Source organism: Netta rufina (genome assembly GCF_964035555.1).
Source record: "Netta rufina genome assembly, chromosome: 11".
In the NCBI taxonomy this organism is placed as follows: domain Eukaryota; kingdom Metazoa; phylum Chordata; class Aves; order Anseriformes; family Anatidae; genus Netta; species Netta rufina.
The window spans coordinates 13,032,075-13,056,747 of record NC_140134.1 but is presented as its reverse complement, the minus strand read 5'-3'; the positions used below and the strand labels follow the sequence as shown (position 1 = coordinate 13,056,747).

General features: G+C 36.5%; 1 protein-coding gene across 1 annotated transcript in view; it reads right to left on the bottom strand.

The window, feature by feature from the left end:
• The window catches only part of ADAMTSL3 (ADAMTS like 3), a gene marked incomplete at both ends in the record, with an annotated part of 186,210 nt that overhangs the window by 98,656 nt on the left and 62,881 nt on the right, over positions 1 to 24,673 (bottom strand). Inside the window, 2 exons of the mRNA XM_084293125.1 lie at positions 2,761 to 2,806; positions 5,179 to 5,306. Coding sequence (XP_084149251.1) covers positions 2,761 to 2,806; positions 5,179 to 5,306 — 174 coding nt within the window. The remainder of the gene's footprint in view (positions 1 to 2,760; positions 2,807 to 5,178; positions 5,307 to 24,673) is intronic.

Here is a 24,673-nt window from a genome sequence, read left to right as displayed (position 1 = left end):
CCAGATGAAACCAATTTTCTGGTAAAATGATTCTTGTTCTTTTCATTAGAATGACACACACATTAAGTTGTGCTTCATTTGTACTCCCCAATATAGATGTTAGTGGTGTAATGTATCATGTAGCAAAATTACATTTGCAGACGATTTTACACTGTATATATACCGAATGTCTCATGTGGTTAACAATAATACCTACTAATATGTAAAGAAGCTAGTTTAAACTCTTAATTTTCAAACTAAAATTTTACTCTTCAAGTGAGAAACATTAATTAGAAATAATGCTTTGGGGAAAATTGTATCATTTTAAAGAGGACTGGCCTAGTCCTCGTCTGGCATTAGGTCTAAGCTCCCATTTCAAGGTTAAATCAGGTCTAATACTAGGTTTTAATTCAGTGAGGCCTAATTCAAAGATCAACTTTCCACTGTACTAACAATGGAAATCTCATGAAATTTATTTTTCTCTGGAGTTCTCCATTATCTGATCCATAATCTAGCAAAAACAGTTCCTGAGAGATCTGGCTCTATCTGAACTGAAATAGAAAACTGACCCCTTTCAGACATGCCCCAAAAGCAGAACTGTAAATGCAGCTTCCTGTCTGGAAATTAGCATTTGAATCATCATAAATTCAAACACATTCACATACAAGATGCTAGCCACTTATCGCTTTAAAATAAGTCTTAAAGTTAAAAAACAGGTCCTAGTGATTTCAGAAAAACTCCCTGGGGGTTCAGAAAGGATATGGTATTGAGCGCCTTCATTCTCGCCATAGATTTTTACTGCGTAATCCTCAGAACAATCAGTGTCCGCAATGGATCTTATGTTTCCAAAAAGCATGTAACTTCTGCTATAAACAGAGATCTATGCACAAATTGATCTCATCTTTCTCCTTTTTCTGTACACTATGTAGTTTCCTGATTGTTTCACTGGAGGAACATAGTATACTACGCTGACTTGTTTGTACTGTTGCATAGGAAGTGGGAGTGCACTGCATCAAGCAAGGATATACATGTATATCCTACATGTATATTATATTATATATATTATACATATACATATATATCCTACATATATATTATTGCATATAAAGTACATTTATCTAGATCAGGAATGTAGCAAGCATTTTATACGGTGGCATTTTGTTCATTGCTTACATACTGTCTGGCTGCAATCTAGTTTATCACACAGCTTTAAGAGACTGATTTTGTGTGTGTGTGGTATTTTTATTTATTTAAAATTTATTTATTTATTATTTTTATTTATAAGGTAAGTACATGCTGTACTAAACTACTAGGCCTTTACTTCTGAAAGGTCAAGTGACAGGGTTTGTCTCCAGGATCTGACTTTTGCATGTACTGGGCCTGATTCATTAATCACTTCCACTAGCTTCTGCCAGGAAAAAAAAACTCCATCCAATGGTGGAAACTCCATCCAACACCAAGAAGTGGAGTGTTAGAACAATTCAAGGTGCTAGTAAGTCTTGTTCCTGAAGAGGTCAGAAGCCAACTGGCACAGAAGAAACCATAGGTGTGGCAAACTGAAGAGTGGGGATGGCCAGTTCTCCCAGGAGATACACTGATTCAACATACTTACTGGGCAACTTCCAGAATCAGGTCTCCTAAGGAGCATGTGTCATACTTCACAGCTGCCTGACACAGGCAGAAATCAGAGAGTTGGCAATACCTTGATTATCACCTGATCTTCCTTGGGTATAACTCAATGCAAGGCAACTGCACAGCTCACCTTTTAAGGGGTATTTGTGTGAAAATTGTTACCTTTCTCCCAGAGGCAGAAGCAGGTGAATCAAATGCACTACAGCAAAATGGAGATAAGATGCTTTTACTTTGTCTATCTTCCCTCTATTCTGGAATGGGATTGTGAGGATGTCATATTGTACTGTAAGGTAACCCATACTAGGAGGTGACTGCAGATCATAAACCGCCCCATTATGAACTATTGTGTTTGTGCACGTGGTCTGATGATCAGTGGTATCACAAAATCCTGCATGAGCTGCACACCTTGAACAGACTACAACATCTGGTGTGAAAGAAAGCAGCTGTTTAAACAGCATAAAGCATCACTACAAATCAGTTGAGTGCATGTCATGAAGTATGCCATATGTGACTGGTTTTCATAAAATGTGTCTGTAAAAATAAAATTTGATTGCATCATAGTAACAGTAACTGCATATTCAAATCTCCAGCTTCATATTCAGTCACGGAAATTGTCTATGCCAGTGTACCTAAATATACATACTTATACATATAGAAATATAAAGAGCTGGGCTTAGGCAAACAGAGGGAATGTAAGTAGTAATTATCCAATTTAGGATTTGAAAGCTACACAGGTGGTTACCTTCTTTGCTCATGTGACGAGTGGTGTACTATCGCTAGTGATTACAAATGATCAGGACCCCAGTTTAATGCTTCATCTGAAAGACAGCACCCCAGGAAAAGCACTTGCTACTTTAAGATGAGAACTGATTTGTTAATACTCCAAAATGTGTAACTTTCCTTATAAATGATATAAAGTGTTCTAAATCACAATTGGCACTACAATTTGAAAAGAAAATATCCATTTGGGAAGCCTAAATTTGAAACTTCATGGTGTCATGCAGAGCGAAATCTTAAAAAACAGTAATAATGATGGAAAGAAAATTATCCACCATAAGTTTTTAAATAGGAAGCAGCATTTCTTAAACTTTAACACATTGTTTGAATAAGTAGAAGAAGCTGTAAAATAGGGTTAAAATCCAGACTCACATTACTACTGCAGGTTTTGTATCGAATATTCCGACCTTCACAGTTCCTGAAAAATAGATTAAAAAAGGTTACACTGCATTACAGCAAAATACAACCCTGCATGTTTTAGAGCTAGTTATCCTCTTGAAAATTAGACTTTTATTACTTCTGCCCTACCATAATTTGAACTCAAAATACAAGGTTTAAATACAAAGGGGATCTGGGGACTCAACAGGTTACGCTGCTGTCTCTTCAGCAAAGAACATGTGGCTTTCTCTGTGAGCCCAATTCGCTGCAAATCTTATGAAAAACACATTTATTTTGTGAAAAAGAACTCATAATGCATCCATAAAGCCTGATCGATGCTGACTTCAGCAAGTTACTTCTAATCCATGGGATGTAACCCAGAAGAAAAGAGGATCAGAATATCTAAGCAATTCTTTAATCAAGCTTATAGCTAATGAGCATTAATTTTACTTCCCCGAATTCAATTAGGAAAGAAAAAACAGCCTCAAAACTTTCTTTATCCCCCCACACAATGCACTATGTTGAAGAACTGCATGTAATTTTACTGATCTGAAGGAATGAGCAGAATTCCTAATTTTAAATGAAATGTAATTCTCACAGACTGCCTGAGTTCCTAAGGTTCCCAACACATGCATGTGAATTGTGAAACCTAGCTCCATAGTGAAATCTGTTACTAGTAGGTGAAGTAACAGGCATATAATAAAGTCATGATTATTTATTGTTCTTTCATAGAAATATGGGGGTGTGAGGATTTCACACCTTTTCAGGGACAGAGTTTGCCAAACTTCTGGATAACTGACTGGCACTTTTTCACAGGGTAAGATATTCTTGTTCTAAAGTAAGAATGGCAAAATCAAGCCCTTGAAAGAACTGGAAATGTATTCTTCATGACTTGATGGGAAATTACATTTAGCGATATCTCTAAAATCAGAAAAAGTGTTTTGGAATAATGCCTTTGAACTGTAAAAAGACCTGCCTAATGCTGAAGAAGAACAAACAGATAGCTGGTCATTTACAGCTCTTGGACTAAATTTTTCACTTTTTGTATGGAAATTAATTGCAAATATTAAAAAGCTTTTTAAAATGCAAGAGACTGAAAAAATACATTTTTAAAAAAGAAAGAGCAATTGATGTCTGGAGCAAGAGTTCAACCAGCTGAGCTGAAGGTACAGTTCTCCAAGCTCAAGATATTACGTCTCAAATTTCCAATTTTTGCAAGAATGATCGTATCACAACGTGCATGTAAAAAATGTTTATGATACATACAAATGTGAAAACTTCGTTTCACAATCGTGCATTTCCTGGACATTACAACAGTAAAGCACAGGAAAAAAAAAACTTTTAAACTACACATTTGTCAAGGTATGGAAAACACATGTTTTTTTCACAGGGGATCGCATTAAAAATATTAATAAAACCACAGTGGAATTTATATTGCTACAATTTATTGCGCTCATTTCACAGTCACTAACACACTAGTAGAATATCATGGCTTCTTGCTGGAAATATTACTATTTTCAAAGATCTTTGTGCATTCTGCACTGAAAGGAATAGGCAGCATTTTAATCATCTTTTAAACTTGAATTTCATACAGTTTGCACATCACATTATCAGCCTTCTCTAAGAGAAATTGACTTTCCGGGTGATACTGCATTTAACTCAAAAAGTTAAGAAATAATCAGCGGTTTACAAAAATGGTTAGGAACAACTCAAGTAAAGCAAGCAAATATGGATGCCGGCACAGATGCTTCTAAGCTGGTTGAGATCTCTTCTCGCCTGACTACAGCCCTATTGCATTACTCATGCTTTTAGGATTGTAGTAACAAGTCCTATATTAGTTCATTTTTACTACTGAGGTAAATGCTTTTCACCGCATACACTGTTCTCTTCATGCTACACTGAAGCTTATCCACGAACACATATGGCCACCAGCACCACTGCACAGAAAGAACTGGCAGAGGAAAACTTTTCATAACATAAAGCAGCATTTGATACATCTATACGTAGAGTTAGTCACTTGGATTTTTTTGTTTGTTTGTTTGTTTTACTACAGGGAAGAGATGGAGGAGACTGCATATTGAACATTACTTCAGATCCAATTTGTATCCAGGTAACCCAGCATTCACTTTGCATTCCCATGGCAGAGATTTCTCTTAATACTTGACCATACTAAAATCATTCTTGCTATTCCATTAACATACTTAATTACACCCTTAAGATCTATCAGAGTTGAGCATTAAGATATTTATCTAATATAGTAAAGAAACATATTAAAAATAGGATTTTATGACATTTGATCTGTAATACAGCATTTAGTTTCAAAAACAGAAGCATTGCTGTTTTCCTATGAGCACAATTAGCAGACAGGGAAATATGGTATAGCTTACAAGCATACATAAGCATGTGGCTAACCTGCCATTTAAACATCTCCTCAGTGAATAGGAGGCTCCCCCACCACACGTCCGTGAGCAATCACTCCAGGCTCCCCAGGCATCCCAGGAGCCCTCCTTATCTTCATCGGAGCGGGTAATTCTGGAGGTCTGAAAAAAATGGAGGGTAGAGAGAAAAAAAATAATTAACTGACTTGTTACATGTTTTACTGCTTGACATAATTAGTAGTGAGTATATTACTTTGCTGCTTATTTACAACATCTCAATGCATTTACTATTTTAATATACAACAATTACACGGGAAAATACGCTGAGTGTTTGAAGATGCCGTGTATTTAATGCATTGCTTTCTGCACAAGGACTGCTGTGTCCAAATATGCGATCATTGCCAACATACAGATGTCCAGCAAAAGCCTTTTGTAAAAAGCAGCCCCAGAATTGCAGTTAGGGAAGTAAAACAAGAATGCAACTTCATGACAAAATGCCTTATTAATTTAAGAGAGATTAGGAAAGGCTTAAAATGATTTGTAGGCTACAGCAATTAAACAGTGATTTAAGCTTCTCACATGGTCTTCAAAAACACATTATTACCAGACAACACAAATAAAAAGATATTGGATCAAAAAGAAAAAAAATCTTCTTGACCCCCCCCAGAATATCATTTTTGATTTGAATTGTATCCAGTTGAAGAAAATTCATATTTTCCAGAAAAAATTCTCCAAGTATTTTAGAACATGGTAAGCTCTTACCATAAGAATTCAATCTCAAAAAGCAACATGAATCTAATTATTCCATAATGTTCTGCTTCAGGAGAGTACCACTTTTATTTTATAAATTTCCTTCATGAAGAAAGCATAGGAAAAATCAAATTCAGGGTTTCCCCAAGCATTTCTTTCTGATTTCACAATTGTTCGTCATGTGTTCCATTTAAATCCTACTTTCATTCCTCTGTCCCTGCAACCATTAAAATTTCTTTCTTGAAAAAACACATGCAGATTTTTGTAACCAAGCATCCCATATGATTCCTTGAGAGTCATCAGACATACGTGATGGGTTGTCATCATAAAGAAGTTGAGATTTTTTTATAAATCCCGAATTATACCCACCAGATGGAGATGAAAACACTAGCCACTCTAATCACCATGTTGATAGTGTTTGCACATAAACTCCAAACATAACTATGTGCCTGTTCTTTGCACCATTATGAGCAAAAGCCATAGCCCAGATAGAAGTAAGGCAGCGAGAGTAATTTATCCCAAGTGACAGAATATTGAGCAATGTTTACCCTGTGTTCCAGCACAACTGCAAATGTGAGAGGATGTAGGGTACACCCGAGCTTAACTGAAATAATTATTTGTACAGCCAGTATTTCGTTCCTATTGACTTCAGTGGGCACCCAAGTCACAACTCACAGAAAGAAACTGAGGCAGCACATCCACATTTCTATAATTTTTGACTGCATAGAAAGGCACAGCTTAATCTGATAGCATTGTAGCATCTTCACTACCCCTTCCCAAAAAACAAGGGCAGAGAAACACTAACCAAGGTCTGTGTGTCAGCAAACAGCATAAGGAACAGAGACAAAAACATTACTTTACTCCATAAATTACATCCAAATGAGCATTCAGGTCTTCAGAGGTGCCAGTTAAAAATAAACGCTTAAAATACTTCAAAGATTTTTGTGTGTGACTGAATCCAGAGAAGTGCAAGACATTTGTACACATCTTAATACTAAACCAGATGAACATATTTTAGTAATCCAGGTGGTTTTCTTGTTTTGTTTTGTTTGGTTTTGTATGTGTGGTTTGTTTGTTTGTTTGAGAAAACGTAAGTAAGCTCATGAGACAAAACTTAGTCTTATTTTCTTCCGAAATGCCTCACAAAAGTAATTTGAAAGGAAGTGAGGGATGTATAATTTGAATATTATGGTACAAGAAAAAATAATACATAACTCTCCTTAAATTTCAACGGCACAGATAACGTCAGCTCATCTTCAGCCATGAAGAAAGTTGACTCAGACAATAGCCTAACAATTCGAAGCAAAAATGGCAAACAATAAAAACAAAGCTGTTTTCAAAACAGAGCCGTACAAGGAATATGACCCAGTACCATGCTATGTAGACAAAGGGATTTTCTTCTAAATATAATGTCAATAATCAAGTGCCACAGAACTTGAGCGAACTGCTCTCTTTGTGCATCAGCTGTCACACAGGCTGCATTTGCATTGCAGTCGGAAGCAATAATATTGAGCAAGCATCCTTTTAGAAACCCAAATGGCACATAGTTAAGCAGTTAAGCTTAGCTGTATTTAAACAGAGTTAAGGACTATTCAAACACATTTTAAAGGCATTAATAAGAGCAGGAAGATTTGATATAACACCACTATTCCACAAAGCTAAAATGCTAACAGAAACATCAGCAATTTCCAAACTTTTGCATCCCTTCCTCAGAAAACTAGAGCTTTTTGAAGAATTTATTTTGTTAATTAGATAACTTATCACCATTTGAACAGCAAACTGCAGGCACTGGTCTAAACACATCAGTGGCTCCTTAACTTTCCTGCTCCCCTCGGTTTACAAATTTTACAAACACTTACTTTGCTTTAAAAGTGTACTTAAGCCAATCTACTGTTCCAGAAACGATAGAGCCCTGCTCTGCCAAGATCCCCGAGGAATTTTTTCACTGGCGTTGGGCTTGCTTTACATCAGAAGCCAACTCTGAAATGTCTGACACTGAAAATGGAAGTAACTGCCTTCAATCTTGAGCAAAAAGAGCTCAGCACTTCCCAACAAATCACTCAGCACATGAAAATAAGTTGAGATGAACAAGAGTCACTTCTTTCAAATTTATGAGTACAAAATTAAAGTTTGTCCTCTGTAATCCCAAGGCAAAGAATTGGTTTTTAGTACGTTAAGAATGGTTCAAAATTATGATATTAAAATAAATAAATAAATAAAATAAATAATAAAAAAAGGCAGTACATGTCACAATCTCTTGTAAAATACAAAGTTTCTTTGGACAAAGCAGTGACAATGCCTAAAATAATCCTAACTTCAGCATTGTATTAAAACCAGCCACATGATTTTAACAGACAGAATGCCATCTAGAGCTCTAAACAATGTCCAGTTGTTCACTTACCAAACTGTTTTGATAAAAATCATTGTTCTGAACTGTATCTAATTAAAAAGCTGTAAATACTAGGATGATCAAAGCAGAAGTTTATGCCAACAAAGCCCTCTTCAGAATCATTGACTAATTCAGTGCCCACAGTGTTGATTTAAACTCCGGCTAGTTCAAACTACTTGTCCCATGGGAAAGAGTTAAAAGCAGCTTGCACTGCCTTCGTAATTTACTAGCAAAATAATATTGATTTACTAGCTGTCTGGTTTCATAAACTCTACATGTTACATTTGTCTACACCACGGTACCAAATTAAAGTAAAATAAAGCAAAGATCACCAACATCATGATTTAAACCAACAAAACCTTGGAAGCTCATTTAGGAATTAAATCAAGAGCTAATTGCAATTGGGCACAAAGAGTATTATTGTATCTCAGAACTACATTCAAGGCTTGCTTCTTAACTTTTATTTTTCATGTTTTTACTGTCTTAAGTCATAATTCTAATATGTTTCAGTAGTGACACTCTGCTACGTGTTTTTCATTTAGTGGCTCAATTTTCCAACAGACGTACTACTACATATACATTAAGCTTACGGTTTACATGCTTCATAATGAAAGTACTTGTGTACCTACACGTGCATGTATATGTACACATGTACATGTACACCTGTGATATAACATGATCAAATAAAGCCGCCTGTGCTGTAGTGAAACCAGACAAAATAACTTGAAACAGCTATTAACATAACTTTAAGAAAAACCTGGATGATTTGCTGCTCTTTACATAAAACTAGATGGCAAAAGGCACCACTCTTCCACTTGATCCAGCCACATTAGCTGTAGTTGTATCCATTCCAAAAGCACCAAATGGGAACACAGGGTTAGAATACAGGCATTGCATTTAAGGCAAATGTATTTCAGAACCTATACAGCTTTCTCTGCAGAAACAACTCCAGCACATATGATAAAGATAGTTCAAAATATTCCATCCCAAACTATGCATCCAATATATATTATTAATTTTCAAAATAATAAAAGGGTAAGTCACAATGCTGCACATGAGCCTTGAAACGCTTGAATTAGGGGATGGGGGAAAATAAACTACAAGTTTTGAAACATTTCGTGACACAGGCTGAGCCTCAAAGGCTGAGATGACAGTATGCCAAGGTTTCCTGAAGGTCTGAGGCCCAGCAATGTGCAATCTGAGCCTCTGCTGACAACCCTTAACTGACAGAGACAGCCTTGTTCTTGAAGAACTTTAATGAAAGTATGGCACTGGAAGATTTGGAGGGGGGGAAATGCTAGTGCCAAGTTCCCTTCTTCCGTCCAGGGCTCCGTGTTGCTTCTGCCACATATGGGCATATACAGTAACACCACCTTCTGCTAGCTATGCGCACGCATGCAGGCTGTGCTTGCTTTGCACTGTGCTTCTCAAAGGAACTGACTACTGCAAAAGTGGGCACTGAGGTAAAATAAATGAAATACAGATGTTACCAGGGCTGATCATTAATCTAAAACAAGGGGATTTTTACTGTCACTTGTAACAGCCAGTAAATAACAACAGCTACATTGACACACATTGCAAAATCAAACACAGTGCTGTTATATGGAGAAAAAATGACTATTTGGCCAAACTTTTGTTTGGCTGTTATGAAGGATGACATAATTGTCTTGAATTTGGTCATGCAGACTTCAAAGGGGATGTGGTGCCAGAGAATGAAGGTCAGTTTATGCAGTTTTATTATTATTCAGACATCCATTACATAAGGCTTGGATATGTAAATGTTTAGCATTCAGTGCAACAAAGATTCAGCTTCTCAACAGAAATGCTCTGATACCTTAAATGTTTGTTTTCCAGAGCTTTTACATACATTTTTACTTTAAATACTGACACAAGCCAAGCACGTAGTGTTTTATACATGGGAATTACAACAATGTACAACAAAAGAAGCAGAGACCCGACACATTGATTCTTCTGCAAGAGAGCCCAAATCAGAGTCCTTTTGCCAGGTACACATCACAACCCCAATTACACCTAATTCTGCCCTGCGATGTGTCCCAAGGCCTTCCTCAGTGCAGCTAGGCACAGCTCTGATACGTGGCAAAATTCAGGGATTCAGTGCAATCTCTGGGCAGCATCTTCCAATGCAGACAATGCCCAGTGCTAAATGGGAATTTCAAATGCTCTACACAAACAGATTAGAAAAATATGGCTACAAAACAAGCCTTTGCCATGGCAGTAAGGACCTAGTTATGAAGGAATGTTTGCCACTGTATACGCTGCTATGCCAATGTTAGTGCAGATCCCTAGGTGAATGCTCTTTGGTTTTTCTTATAGCTTCTTATCAAAGCAGTTTGTATTCATTCGTAAAAGCATGCCAAACTCCAAAAGAGAATCCCCAGAAGGACTCTTAGCAATGCTATATCATATTGCTATTTATTAACACATGGCATATAACTACACTTCTCCGTACAGAATTTAGATTCTACAGACTAAATTTGTCCAAGTGAGAGAACCTACTGGAGGGTATAAACACCACTTCGGTCCCACTGAAGGCCTAAATTAAGCAATACCCAAAGCTCAGTACTGGCCTTTTTCCCTGGAGTGGATTTCATCCTTGATGGTATTTTGAACAGAGATGAAGCATTTCCTTTTTATTGCTTCTTCCCACTCTCACAACCCATAAATACTATTAACACTATCCTGACTTCCAGAGACTTCCAAAGCACAAGGTTATGTTGCTGTTCACTAATCTTTACACACAGCACTGCATTTTGCCATTTTCTTCTCCTAGTACCTACAATGCCTCCAAACAGAGGCAGCACAAGGAATTATGGCACTGAAGGGAAAATATCCTGCCTGAGTAGCTGTGATGTGTTTCCCAGATTCCTCTTTCCAGACACTACACTGAGTGGAAAAGGTATCAGATTGCACTGTTGACTGCATCCACGAGCCGAGTACATAACTGAAAGAACAAGTATTTACCTGCCGATAACCACTGGAGATGCTATCTAGCCTCAGAACAGTATCCGTCACTTCCAAGTTTGGCTGTTATGCCCATTGCTTTGCAACAAACTATCCTAGAGATCTCTTTCCCTGCTAAGGCCACATACAAAAATGATTTACACCACTATTTCACACAATCTAAGTAAGGCATAGAATGCAGATTACAGATTTAGAGAAAAAAACATTCCAGTTATGGCAGCAACTATATAGAATAACAGTCAAATCTTATTTCCAGACAAATAAGAACCATTAATGAGATCTTGCAATACCTGATTTTAGCAGAAAAACTTCCACTTTTTTCGTTATGACCGATTTCAAGACATTTCCTGCTATATTTCCACTATTGCTGGGTACATTATAGATTGCCTAATTGTGCACTGCATATGTCATTAAGTTTAATAGATCTTTTATTTATATGTACCAACATAAATTATATGTTATTCCTTACACTGAAGAAAACATATCTAGAACTATAAAATCCTTTGCAGAAAACCATGAGAGGGGAAAAAAATTAATGCATCACTTCAGACTGACAAAAGACACCTGGGAAAAACTGCAGCTATTTTAAGCAGATGTTTTGGAGTAATTAGTCTTAATATACTAACATTATTTCAGTTACATTAACCATTCCTTGCATTTGGCCTTGCCACTGTCAGGCTGTCCACACACTAGGAACCGACAGCAAAATGGAAGTTGTGTCTGGTAACAAAAAGAGTGTTTCAGAAACACAAGCTGGTAAAGCTCAGTGACAGACCAGGAGAATGACCAGCAAGAAAAGAGCCAAAAAGGCAAATGATGGACTTGTACGGCTATATGAAGGAACACATCTGGGGACTCAGATGTAGTTTAACACTCTGTTGAATTCTGCTCTATATTTTCATTCTACAGCAGTTTTGAATAAATTCAAATTCAAGTTTTGGAAAATAAAACACGCAGAAGAGTCACACACAGGAAATATTTACAGTGTAATTCATTTTGATACTAAACCGAAGACGAATCTCAGCATGTTTTTCAATATTATACTGCATCCAGATTTTCCATTGTCAGTGTGTTGCAGAATTTCATATTGACAACATAGGCCTGCACTGCAGGAGTTGTCAGGACAAAGTTGGAGGTTTTGGCAGGTGGAGCAGGGATACTTGAGGCTTTTGGCATCCAGGAAAGGATGAAATGTTGCTTGGCTGTTTGGCACCTATGAGCTAGCTGAGGCTTTTGGCACTGAAAAGAGTCTGTATCACCTCCTTCCTTCTTTGTGAGCAGTAACAGAGGGAACGCGGAATTTGTGGGCATGGAGAAGGAATCGTGGTTCCCGCCCTAACAACTCTGAGCAGAAAGCAACTGCATTAGGATACCCAGCTCCAGCAGTTATTTCTGTGTCTAACAACAGCTAAATACAGTTCCTCCATATTCCTACTGAAAAGAATCAGCAGCCAAGTACCAAAAGCACTGATAATTAAGTTGCTATTTTTCAATTTCTGTGTTACCAACATCACTAAGATGAGTTTAAAAAGACACACACACACACACACACACACACACTAGTTTTACTCGCTGCTGACAGGTTTTGATGATCTATACTGAAATGTAGATCCAGGGTACATTTTTATCACAAAATGGTCTTTTACAAGAGGAGCACGTGCCTCTGTCCTCCTCCTCTGGATCACGGCAATCTTTTATTTCCTTGGGTAATATTCCATAAATTATTGCAAGTCATCCATAAATCTCTAAGACTTTTAGGTCCATTCATTCAGGACAGATGACCAAGATATCAAGAGCACAGATTTTTTAAAAATATTTTTTTCCCCTGAGTTTTTGGTATTTCATTATCTTCTGGGATTTAAAAGTACATTCAAATATGTAGCTGGAAATATATACATTCCAATTCTCAAAATATGTCCATTCCTCTGAGCCTACCCTATCTGAAATGGAAACTACACTGAAAAACGTTTAGCATCACTGCAATTACCTCTATTTCTCAGTGGTCTAGAGAATTACAACAGATTTGCACATGTAGCTGGCAAACAACCCAAAAGCCACAAACCTTGGGAAATATACACAGGTTCTGAAAGGGAACATAACCAAGAAAGCAATATAAATTTCTAAAATCTTTGCTTACTCTCTCAGTAGCCAGCCTGAGGCAAACACTTGTCAGCACTTGGATGAGAGATAAATGCAGAAATTTAAAATAAGCAAAAAAGAAGGAATGGGATGCTTAGAAACCTTTCAAAGAAGCACGCTATTTCTTTTAAAACTATCAGTACTAACATTCCCAAAATAGAACTTTAAAGTTATACCCTAGTAAGCATAAAAATAAATTTAGGTGATAATAAATTACAGTGCTCTCCACAACACAGTATTTGATACACGGTCCCTGCATTTGGATGTGCAAAAAATAAAAATAAAAAATCTTGTCACAGATGAAGAAATTCTGTTTTTTGTGCAACAAATAACAATACCCTGTCTTAGTATTTTTTGACTTTGAGATTTTAAGCTTACACATTATGTCCATTTTACAGATAAGAATCTGACCTTAGGAGATGGTGCATTATGGGAGTAGCAGAGCTCAAAATTATATTTTAGTGTCCAAAGTCGGAATTCTTGCACCTCCTATTTTGTCAGTATAAACATTGTCCTTCCTACTATGTCTGCCTGTAAGAAGTACATAGCATGAAGAGGAAAACACAATCGTCAGGACATTTTGATATGCTAATTTTCTCTGAACCTGTTTATAAATCTGCATTAACAACATTCCATATATTTCATGAATTCCATAAAGTAGTAAGAATTCATGCAAGCTTTACTGAATGCTTATTCAAACGTTGCACCTGGATACTCTGGATTTTTCCACCTTCACACTGTACACCACATGTTCCTCATCCAGCATAAACAGGGTGATGGGTCAGCCAGAGTCCAAGACACAGAATTCCTCAGGTGCATAATACAAAAAGAGATTCCAATTTCTGGGAAATATATCTGGCATTATTTTTTCAAACTACCTTATTAAATATATTTGCAAACATCCAAATAAAGGTGCTATTAAATATGTTTTTAACTGGTCTCAAAAGTTTAAAATTTCATCACTTTGGCATATGCAGTGGAAAGAGAACAACAATGATAAAAGGATAAGCATTTTGCTGGTGCAAGTGGAGGACTTCCATCAGCTTCCAAAGATCTTTTGGGCATGTTCGTGCTACTGTCAAATGTGCAGTCTAGTTTTAGGCTTTTTTCTTTTCTCCATACTCTGATGCCACATGAAATAGCAATCACATTTCAGTGATTACATGCTTTTGAATGCTTTTAAATTATTCTTTCCATCTTCAACATGGGGAAACTAGTAAAAAAAAAATAAATTAAAATTACACATCTGCCCCGTGGGTCAGGTACTTGTTCTAGAAAGACTCATCTCTTGACAAAACACGCATGCTTCCTGATTTTCTTTTTGATCTCTTCATTTGATGAAGAACCATTTGACTGTCATTTAGGGACTCATTCCAGGGTAAGGAGAGCTATGGCAGGTACACTATGAATTACTGGAGCTCCAAATTAAAATTAATCAACAAGGTAGTAAACCTACAGTTTACTATGAGGGATAAAAGGGACAGAGGAGAGCACAGGATGGGATTTCTTCTCCAGGTAAGCTGCAAGAACATGGAGGACAGACCCTGACACAAAGCCAGGAGCTATTACCACAATCACCATCAAATTTCACTCCTGCTGACTTGTGGTGGTCCTGGTGGTATTTGCCCAAATTAACACTGCAAAGCCTGAAGTATAAGAAAAGCTATTCTGCTTTCATGACACTTACGTGCAACCCAAGTATACCTGGATTCTAGATGATAAAACAGACTGAAATGGTATCCGTTCATCCCTCAACAACACGAATTGCTGTATTATGCTGAATTTGTCAAGACTGATTTACCAAGACACTTGTCGATATGACTTACAGGTAGGTAACAGAAAAGAAAAAGCATGTACGTTTAGAATTACGTATATGTGTCCTACTATTTACCTTACAGCTTATAACAGCACATAAAAGCTTTCTGCCATCACAGTGATAGGTTATATATGTAATTTAAAGCAATAACTTAAGAACAATCACTTCAAAATACACAAGTCCACAACATTTGCATGAAGTACCTTTTTGTGTACACTTTAAATGAAATTCATGCTTTTTATTTCTTATTAGTTACAACAGTCTTTTTTTTTTTTTTTTTTAAGGTAAGAATTTATTTAGAGGATTTAAAGTGAAAAACACTGCAACCAATACTTTTTCTCAGAAAAAAAATAAAAATAAAAATAAAAAAATGACTGCACCTCTAGCTTTTAAAAGAGCCCAAATATATTTCATGTATTTTAAAATTTTGTTTAAAATAATTTTCCTGACTTGAGACACCGTCTGCCAAGTTCCAGCTAGAAGCAAAATTTTATGGCTACCTGCCAGACCTATGAATAAAAGGAGTTTATAGGGGAAATACTGACAGAAGAATAAACTGTAGCAAAAGCAGCCAGTATAGAAAAGTCCTCCCTGTACATTTTGTCTATCCGTAATCTGCAATATTCATAAACCTGGATTATTGGGATATTGCACTCTGGCATGGCTCAATTTCATGCCAAGATTATCAATATTGCCAGACTGATGATTTAGTTACATGTATTTTTACCACATTTGTATCACACAGACGAAGCCTCCAAACTTCTCATCTGTGAGCTACACATTCGACCCATGTCTCTTGACTCACCCTGCTATTTAATACTATATGTAGCACTTTCAATGGTAATATTACTGTAAAAGTAATGCAAAGCAGATTACAGAACATAAGCAGATACACCTGGCAACAGGACAAATCTGTCAAAAGGAAAAATATTAAAGCCACATTGTTAGCTGACAGCAATTAAGAAACCTAGTTTTCCTTTCTATAAATGTGGAACAATTAAGATTTAGCTATGAATTTTAAAGAGATTATTTTATTTTGAGAGATTATTTCTCATCCTTGATTTTTAAGGTAGGTATCACTGTGTAGAACATTTTAAAATTAATACACTGAAGAAGACTTATTAGGCCCATAACTGAGACGCAGTCTGAAAGAAGTTATTTTTGCCCAAAGTAACTCTAAAACTTGTCAGCCTGATCATGGTGCCTCTCTACAGTGGCATAAATCAAGATTAACAAGATGAATTTTCTTCTCAGAATAAACAGTTTTGCCCACTTAACCGTGAGCTGATCTTTGGGTGATGTAAAGCAATGGTATAACTGATCCAAAAATCAAGATATAATTTTAAGGTTTGTTTTTATTACTCATGCTTAACTTACGAACAAATTTAAGATTTAATTTTACACAGCTTCACTGGCTCCAGCTGATTTCCTGCGCTTGAACCGTTTTGTTCGTTGTTGCGAAGAGCCCTTCTTTCACAAGTGCAGCTTGAATTGGAGTTGTTGTGAGATTTCAACAGGGGGTACCTGCACAGGCACCATCCATAAGCTGCTTCTGCTTAGGATAATGTTCCAGCCATTGTCATGTTTTTTCATTCAGTGATCATCTTTTGTTTGATCCCTGCTTATTCGTAGTCAGAAGCTTGTACCAATTTCATCATCCCAAGCCCACTCCAGCTTTGTTCTCTCACAGACTGCAGCAAAACATGACCAAATTCCTCATAAATGGTTTTTTGTTGTTATTTATTTGGTTTGATTTCTTTGTTTTAAGGTAGTTAGAAGACTAGAGTTAGAAAAGACTAGGAAGTTAGAAGTTAAAATGTCCTGCCTCTATGTCCTCTTAAAGAGTATCCTAATACAAAGAAGCTGCAAAATGAAACATCTTCTGAGGGCAGGTTTTGTATATCACCTTTGTATACAGTATATGTATGAAAGACAGTATTGCTGAGAAAGCTTCAAAATTAAGTTCCATATGCAGAAAATATTTTTCCAGAAAGGTATTTTATGTAGGATTAAAAATGTAATATTCTTTTGTCATTCCTTTCCACTTTGAATCAAATAAGATATAATCTACTGAAACTCATTTGATATCTGGTGAATAGTTTTCCTTTTTATTGATTTTTTTCCTTCTAGCTTGGGGAGAAAAGGCCTTGTCAAAGGAACAGCTACAACAGCAGCACAAGCCCAGATCCAATTCCCAAAAAATCAAAAGAAGAAAAAAATAATCCCACTGACTTCAGATAAAAGAAGATGAGGGCTTAATTACACACGCAGGGAAAGGACACACATTCTCCATTTGGAAAAATGTTAGCCCAACTTGCTTTCTCTTCTGTGTCCAAGCTCCCATTTTTTAATTCTCTAAAGACAGAATTATCCAATCAATATTATTCATGGTAGGGAAAGACAATTGCATATATCTTGAGTTTTACTGACTCCATTCCAGATCTCTACTACTGTATATGTTTGACTACAGTATCTTTAGCACTCGGCACAAGGTAACAGCCCTGGATATGGAACATTAGCATGACTCTTTCCATATCTGTTCTGTGCCAGTGTTTCCTATTATCAGTCCAATATTTTATGGTTATTGTATTAGCTTCCCAGCAGAACTTTCTCAAGTTCTGTAGCCTGAAACCTCCATTAACAGACACTAAATACAATGGTTGTTTTTCACTTTTAGATCTTGCGAAAGCCTATAAAAATGAGTGGTCAGTTTGTCCAATTTTCTAAAGAAATTTTCCAAGATTTGAATGGGCAACATATAAAACCACTAAAAATACTCTTGGCAGCTCATTCATTTGGATTGTGTTCTTTCTGCCAAGCCAACTAATGAATAGCTTATTCCAAGATAGGACTTCCGCATGAATTTTTTGTAGTAAAGGTAAGAATATCTATTTATATAATTCCCTAGTTGCTTGTATTTGAAGGGTTTAGAGAAGGGTGGAGGTTTTGTGGGTTTTGTTTTTGTTTCCCTCCCTTCCCAGCCACACACACTCTAAAAGAGACATTAGCATTTGGACTTAAGGAGAATTTGTGTAAATAAATTAACCTTTTTTGTGTGTTTTGTTTTTAATTTTGCCTTAAGCTCTGGTAAATAAAAGGTAACTAAATTATTGCTGTCAGGGAGTTAGTGAATAAAGCCTGATTTAAAAGCCATTGAAATTAATGAAAACTATCTCACTGACTTTGTTGGACTTTGTATAGAACCTACAAGAACCACCTGAATTCCATCAGATACTGCCAAACTAGAGATGTGTATGTGATTTCTTACACATATGGGCAGATAAAGATCAAAGAAGAGGAGAGAAAACTTCTACATGCTTTTGTCAGGTTTATTTCTTCTACTTGCATCCATTTATCAGTGTTCTGGCTATAGGTAGGATAGGTATTTGGTATCTGAGCTGCAGTCCAGAATTATGCTTCTTCAAACACACACAAAAAAGATCCGCTTAAGAACACCATTGGGTGTTTGGTCACAAGAAAGAAAACATCAGCTCTTGTTTATCTGTCAAGGCCAAGTTGTGCCTCAGATTATCAGGGATACCCCACCCCAAAAAATAAATTGCATTTAATAGATAATTTACAACTGCTTTAACTGTGTTGCAAAGAGTTGTCATTCACATTCTAGTTTTCAAAATTTTTCCTCTTATCCTATCTCACTCTCCAGGGTAAAAATAAAATATTTGCACTGATAGTAGATACGAATCTTGGGAACTATAAGAAACTTTAAATGATTCCCCACACATATTTTTGAAACAAATGATATCTTTTCAGCCTCTTTAATATAGAGTTGTTTTGTTTTGTTTTCTTTTTTGAGTGAAAGATATGTATCCATGTCTTTTCACACATTGTATATAGAAATTTTGAAAGTCTGAAATAAACCTTCCTGAAAATCATTTAAGTGATGCTTCCCAGAGAGCTGAGGGACCAATGAGCTGTGTAGTTCATCGTTCAAGACTAACAGACTTTATACTAGTTCACTCATTGTCATATTCCAAATAGCTTCAAATGTTTCAGTTTTTATGGCATTACTTCTCTTCCAAAACATATCCTTCCCCAAGAAGGAGAGGGGTTTTCCACTTTAAAAAATAAATCTTGCTGACCATCCATCAGTCAATTCAAAGATGCTAGTTTAATCATTGCTCACCATATTCATATTGCTGAGCAAATTAGGGAGATCATCACACAGACTTTTTTTCCCCTCACTTAGGCACTAACTTCCATGTTTTTTCCACGCACATCATTCATCTCCATTAAAAATTCTTTCTCTAGCACCTCATTGGTTCAAAAACAAAGAACAAGCTTGTCAGCCACTGTGGAGATGAAAAATAGCCAGTGGCTATTTTAATCTTATTCTGCTTTCCCTTTCATATGTTCAAAGTCACAGCAGAAGCTACATAAGCATAATGGAAAAATAAGCGAAGTTCTTTAACTATAACAACAGTTAAACGCCGATTTTAGGGAGGTTGTGCAATTCTGAGCACCAAATACATATAGGAACAAGTTAGACAAACATCTATCAGGAACACTTTAGTTGGAGTTGATCCTGCCTTGGGGCAAAAGGAGCCATTTGCTGTTTGTTTGATCTACACCAGACACTGAGAGAGGGAAGGGCTTAAACTTAGCTACTCTGAAGGAGTGATCAGGATGCTGAAAACAAAAGGAAGGAGAAGTCTATCTCTGTTTTGATCCATGTGCTGTGCAATGACTCATAGTTTGCTTGGAGTCAAGGTCCATCTCTCAGATATCTGTTCTTTCCCAGATGTGTGTCCTGGTTTCTGCCTGCCAGAGGGAACTTGTATCCAGAACACACTATTTCACAATATATCTCCAGTTTTAGGCAGCACTCTCCAAATCATCTAATAGCTGCTTTACTTTACTCATACCACAAATCAACCTTGTGCTTCTTATTCAATATAAATGCAGCCTGGATAACTCTAAGACAGTTCCATTGTCTTCCGAAGCTCAGCTTCTGGAGACTGGCTACAGATACCTGCTCCCAGGTGGTCTGTCTGGAAACAGATGCATTGCATACCTCAAAATTACTACTACTATAGTGCTTGTAAACTTCTGATGAACTGTTTCTGCCCAATTTGGATCACTGACACTGCAAAATCCTTACTGACAGTAAAGGTGCTACCTATTTAATATAAATATCACATTTTTGTTATATTCTTGTCACCGTGAACTGCAAGCTTTCTTCAGAAATCACTTACAAAACATGAGGAAACATCAGTAACACAGACAGCAGCTGTTCTACCGTAATTCATCTTCCTTCTTTCTCTCCATCTTGGTTTGTAGCATTTGAATGAGGGCATCTAGAATGCATTAGGATGGACTCTGTGTTGCACTCAAGAGCTAAGTCACAGACGAAGAGAAAGCAGTGAAAAGGGGTAGCCACCTACAATTTATGTGTTTTCTAAGCCTAAACTGTTACAGGAACTGATCCCCTCATATTTCGACAGCTTGTTACAGCAGTTCTCTGACCTTTCTGGAGGCTGTCTGCAACCTAGGATCTTTACTAGCAATCAGTACCACAGGTACCAACTCTCTGGACTGGAAGCTAGGCATTAAGGTTCTGTTGTATGCAATCATAGACTTACACAACTACCGAGCCAAAGAAATTATTTTCCTCAGTCCTCTGTATTGCTTTTTTTTTTTTTTTTTTTTGCATCACATGCATCACATGAAACAAGATTTGTCCCATTGCTTTTATTTCATTCAGATCATTTATTGCTTTTGATCACTGTCTCCTGCCTGCTAGACATACAAACAGCTAAAGGGATAAGGAGCAATAGAGTTTTATACATCTATACATTGTTGGTCTGGGACTTACAGCTATACAATCAGAATTCATATTAGATGCCAATAAAAGGTTTTAAAAATAAAACTATGAAAACACGACAAGGATTTTAAATCTACTTTGTGTAATTTGGCTAAAGTTATCATGTTGCAAGGAGATCTATTCATAGGCAATCCTATGGGGGTTTTTTATTCTAATTCTCACTAGGGAATGTTTTGGAAGAAAAGTATAAAAAGACATTGTTTCCTTATTATATAATACTCCTGACTTACGCCAAGAATATTCTCATCTTAAGCGTGTTCATAATCTCAAAGACTGACACAGCTATTGCATTACTTATGTCTATACAAGTACAGCTTCTAAAAATATGATTCCTTGACAGTTTTTGAAAGGTGACTTACAGTATGATAATAATAATAAAAAAAAAAAAAAAAAAAAAGCTATGTACTTGTGCTGCATTTCTGATTTGTAAATCCTACCCAGTAATTAAAAGCAGATCTCAAGTGTGTCTGCACAAACACAAAATGAATACAAATCTAAGACAGAGACGCAGTAAGAGAAAATATAACTTTTCTGGTAGATGACTACTGATTTGAAAGGGACAACAGACATCCAAACTGATCATCTACTCATACATCTTAACAGCAATAGAATTTACTTTTACTACTTTAGTGAGCAACATGGTTGTTACTTCTTTCCATTCTTGCAGATGGGGAAAAATAAGCACATCCTGAGTTGGACATGAAGGATACTTTTCTATTGCACAACTCACTTTTTAAAATTATATCCAACCCCCCTAAATCAGAAAGCAAGCTGTTCAGTACTTCTCGACTAAAATCTATCTCCCAGAATAGATATGTCATATCTGCCTCCTAAATGACACATTTTTTGCATTTGCAGTTATGAACTCATTCAAATATGCTCTTTAAAACTAGTTTCTAGTAATTAAGCATTCTACCTAACTGACATATATCAGTGAAGGATTTTGGTCTGTCACTGCAAACACTTGTTACAAAGTGAGAGCACTGACAGTTTACCCAGAAAATAGAGAAATAGTAATAAAAGAGGCAGAAGGAACAAAAATGACTTCCCTGTTTTTACACAACTGAATTTGAATGTTGGCCTTGCCCACTGTGCAGAACAGCAGGTTCACATGGTTTGACAGAGCTGGGCAAGTTCCCTTAACAGGACTCATAAGTAAAACTGAATAGGATACAGGCAATTAATACTTTCTTCTAACAGAATGTGTGGCAGCTTCAGAGGACAACAATGTGCTTTATCTCTCTTCTTTAAAGAGATAATCTTTAAAATGTAATAAATTTCAACAATTTGAAGGCTAATCACCTTATAATCAGCAATCTGTGGTTACCCTGACTGACAAATGTAACAACCCAAGGTGTGTTTGTGCTATAGCTTTGCTCCCATTTTAGTGAGCTGCTAGAGCAGGGGCTGTTTGTGGCAGAGAGGAAACCTCTGCCTTCTTCATGTGCTTGGATGATTTTGACAGAGAACTAAAGGGCAGTAAAATTTGCGTTGCTACTCAAAGGCTGATTTTCCATCCCTTGCAATGCAGAAGCCTGTGGAAGAAGAAAGTGTTTCACATTTCACTCCTTGCTGTAATAACTTCCCCCTCCTCATTCAATGACTTCTAAATCTAGCTGAGAAACTGGGAAGCATCTTCAAGAAGGCAGCAAAGAGCTCTGTGCTTGCCATCATACCACATAGCACTCTAGTAGCCCATCAGCATCAGACAAAGCCAAAACCCCAGCTCAACAATGACTGCAAACCCAGCCTGTCATAAAGTTAACCTCCCAAGAGGGAACAAGAATTGTGTTTTAAAAAGGAAAAAAAAAAAAACGTGATCTCCTCTGCCAAGCAATCCCTTTAACTGGCCCAGTTTCTTTGCATCAGTCCCAGCAATGCTAGGGGAAAACGCAGAAGACAGACTACGCCCTTCAGTGATTCAAAACCACAAAGCAAAGATATCCTGTTGTAACGTACATGGTATTCCAGGATTATAATTTTTGCTTTGAGCCACCTTTCAACGTATACCAAATGGAAGCAAAACTCATTCCAGAGTGTTATGAAGCCAGTTTTGTGTCTCTCACAATTATGTTTGAAACCATAATGACAGATTACAGGAAACGAACATATAGACAGGGTGATTTATAAACACTTTCAAACAATGCAACTTTTATCAATTCTCTTACATCAATCACAAATCTAGGAACTTTTTTTTTTTTTTTTTTTTTGTATATGATACTCTCAAGAGTGATCAGGACAGGATTTGCTGACAGCCTATCTTAAAACAGAATTATAAATTGCATTCACTCCCTGTTTCAATGTAATGGCTCCACACAGATAAGGGAAATCACACTTTTCACAACCAGAAAGGCATTAGCAGAGAACAAAGGAAGACTTTGCTATATAAACCAACAGAAGGACAGTCTTGCCAGATAAACCTGATTTCACATTTTGATAACAGGTGTGGCTGGGGAGGGTTAATCACAGTTACAAAACATTCCAATTTTTGTAAGGCATTTGATCTAATATATATATGTTTAACTTTAAAAATCAAGATTTATAATATCAATAAAGCATATGCTAAATGAATTTAAATGACTGACAGATTTCAAGTAACCCTTGCCAAAGAATCAACATCAAAAGGAAACTTGGACAGCAGTTCTACTGGAAATGATATTAAGCCTGATACTGTTCAGCGCATATACCCTGGAAGAAAATAACCACTGCTCAGATTTGCAAACCACAAAAAGACTGACAGTAAAAAACATTGAGTAGACAGGAGAGTCATACAACACAATCCAGATTGCTTAGCAGACTAGGCCCAAATGAAATGGGTTTTCAAGCAGCCCAAAGTGAAAATAATGAATCTAGGTCCAAGGAATGCCACTGATAACTAATGAACTGGATGCGATATGCTGGAAAGCCATGATCTGTAAGGAATTAGGCGCAATTATTAATAGGTCCAAAACAATAAATAAATTAAAAATAGTCTGAGGACTGAGACAATGTCACTTACAGAGCTAAAAGGACATAAGATTATAGCATTTGAAACAAATACCCAGGAAAAAACACCACGTACCAAAATCCTGTTTATATCTGTTAATTGTAGAAGAATAGAACAAGAACCAATCACTGGAAGATGAAATTGGACAAATTTAAATGAGACTCTAGGCACGCATTCTTATCACAGAGACAACTGCTTGGTTTGAGACAACAGGTAATTGGATAAATTGGATATACATAAAGTCACAAACTTCATTTCTTAATCCCTTCTCTTTCAGTTTCTGTAGTAGTCTTGGGAATAGGAAAAATTAAGTCTAATATAACATGTTATTGTACATAGTCCTGAGAGCTAGAAGAACTATGCAAGAATTGAAAGCTACAACTAGAAATCTCACTGCATAGAGAGGCCTCCAAACGTGGATTATGAATAATATACAGTCTCTTTATAGGTTGCATTAGAACACAAAAGTGATGTTTTATATTACTAAGGTATCAATTCAAAAGTTAGGAAACAAGAATTAGTATTTATCTGTACACATACTGAAAGTGTGCAAGAAATTACAGCAGCAGTGCACTATATGTGCTCAATCATCCACTTCTGAAGTACATTATCAGTCATTAACACT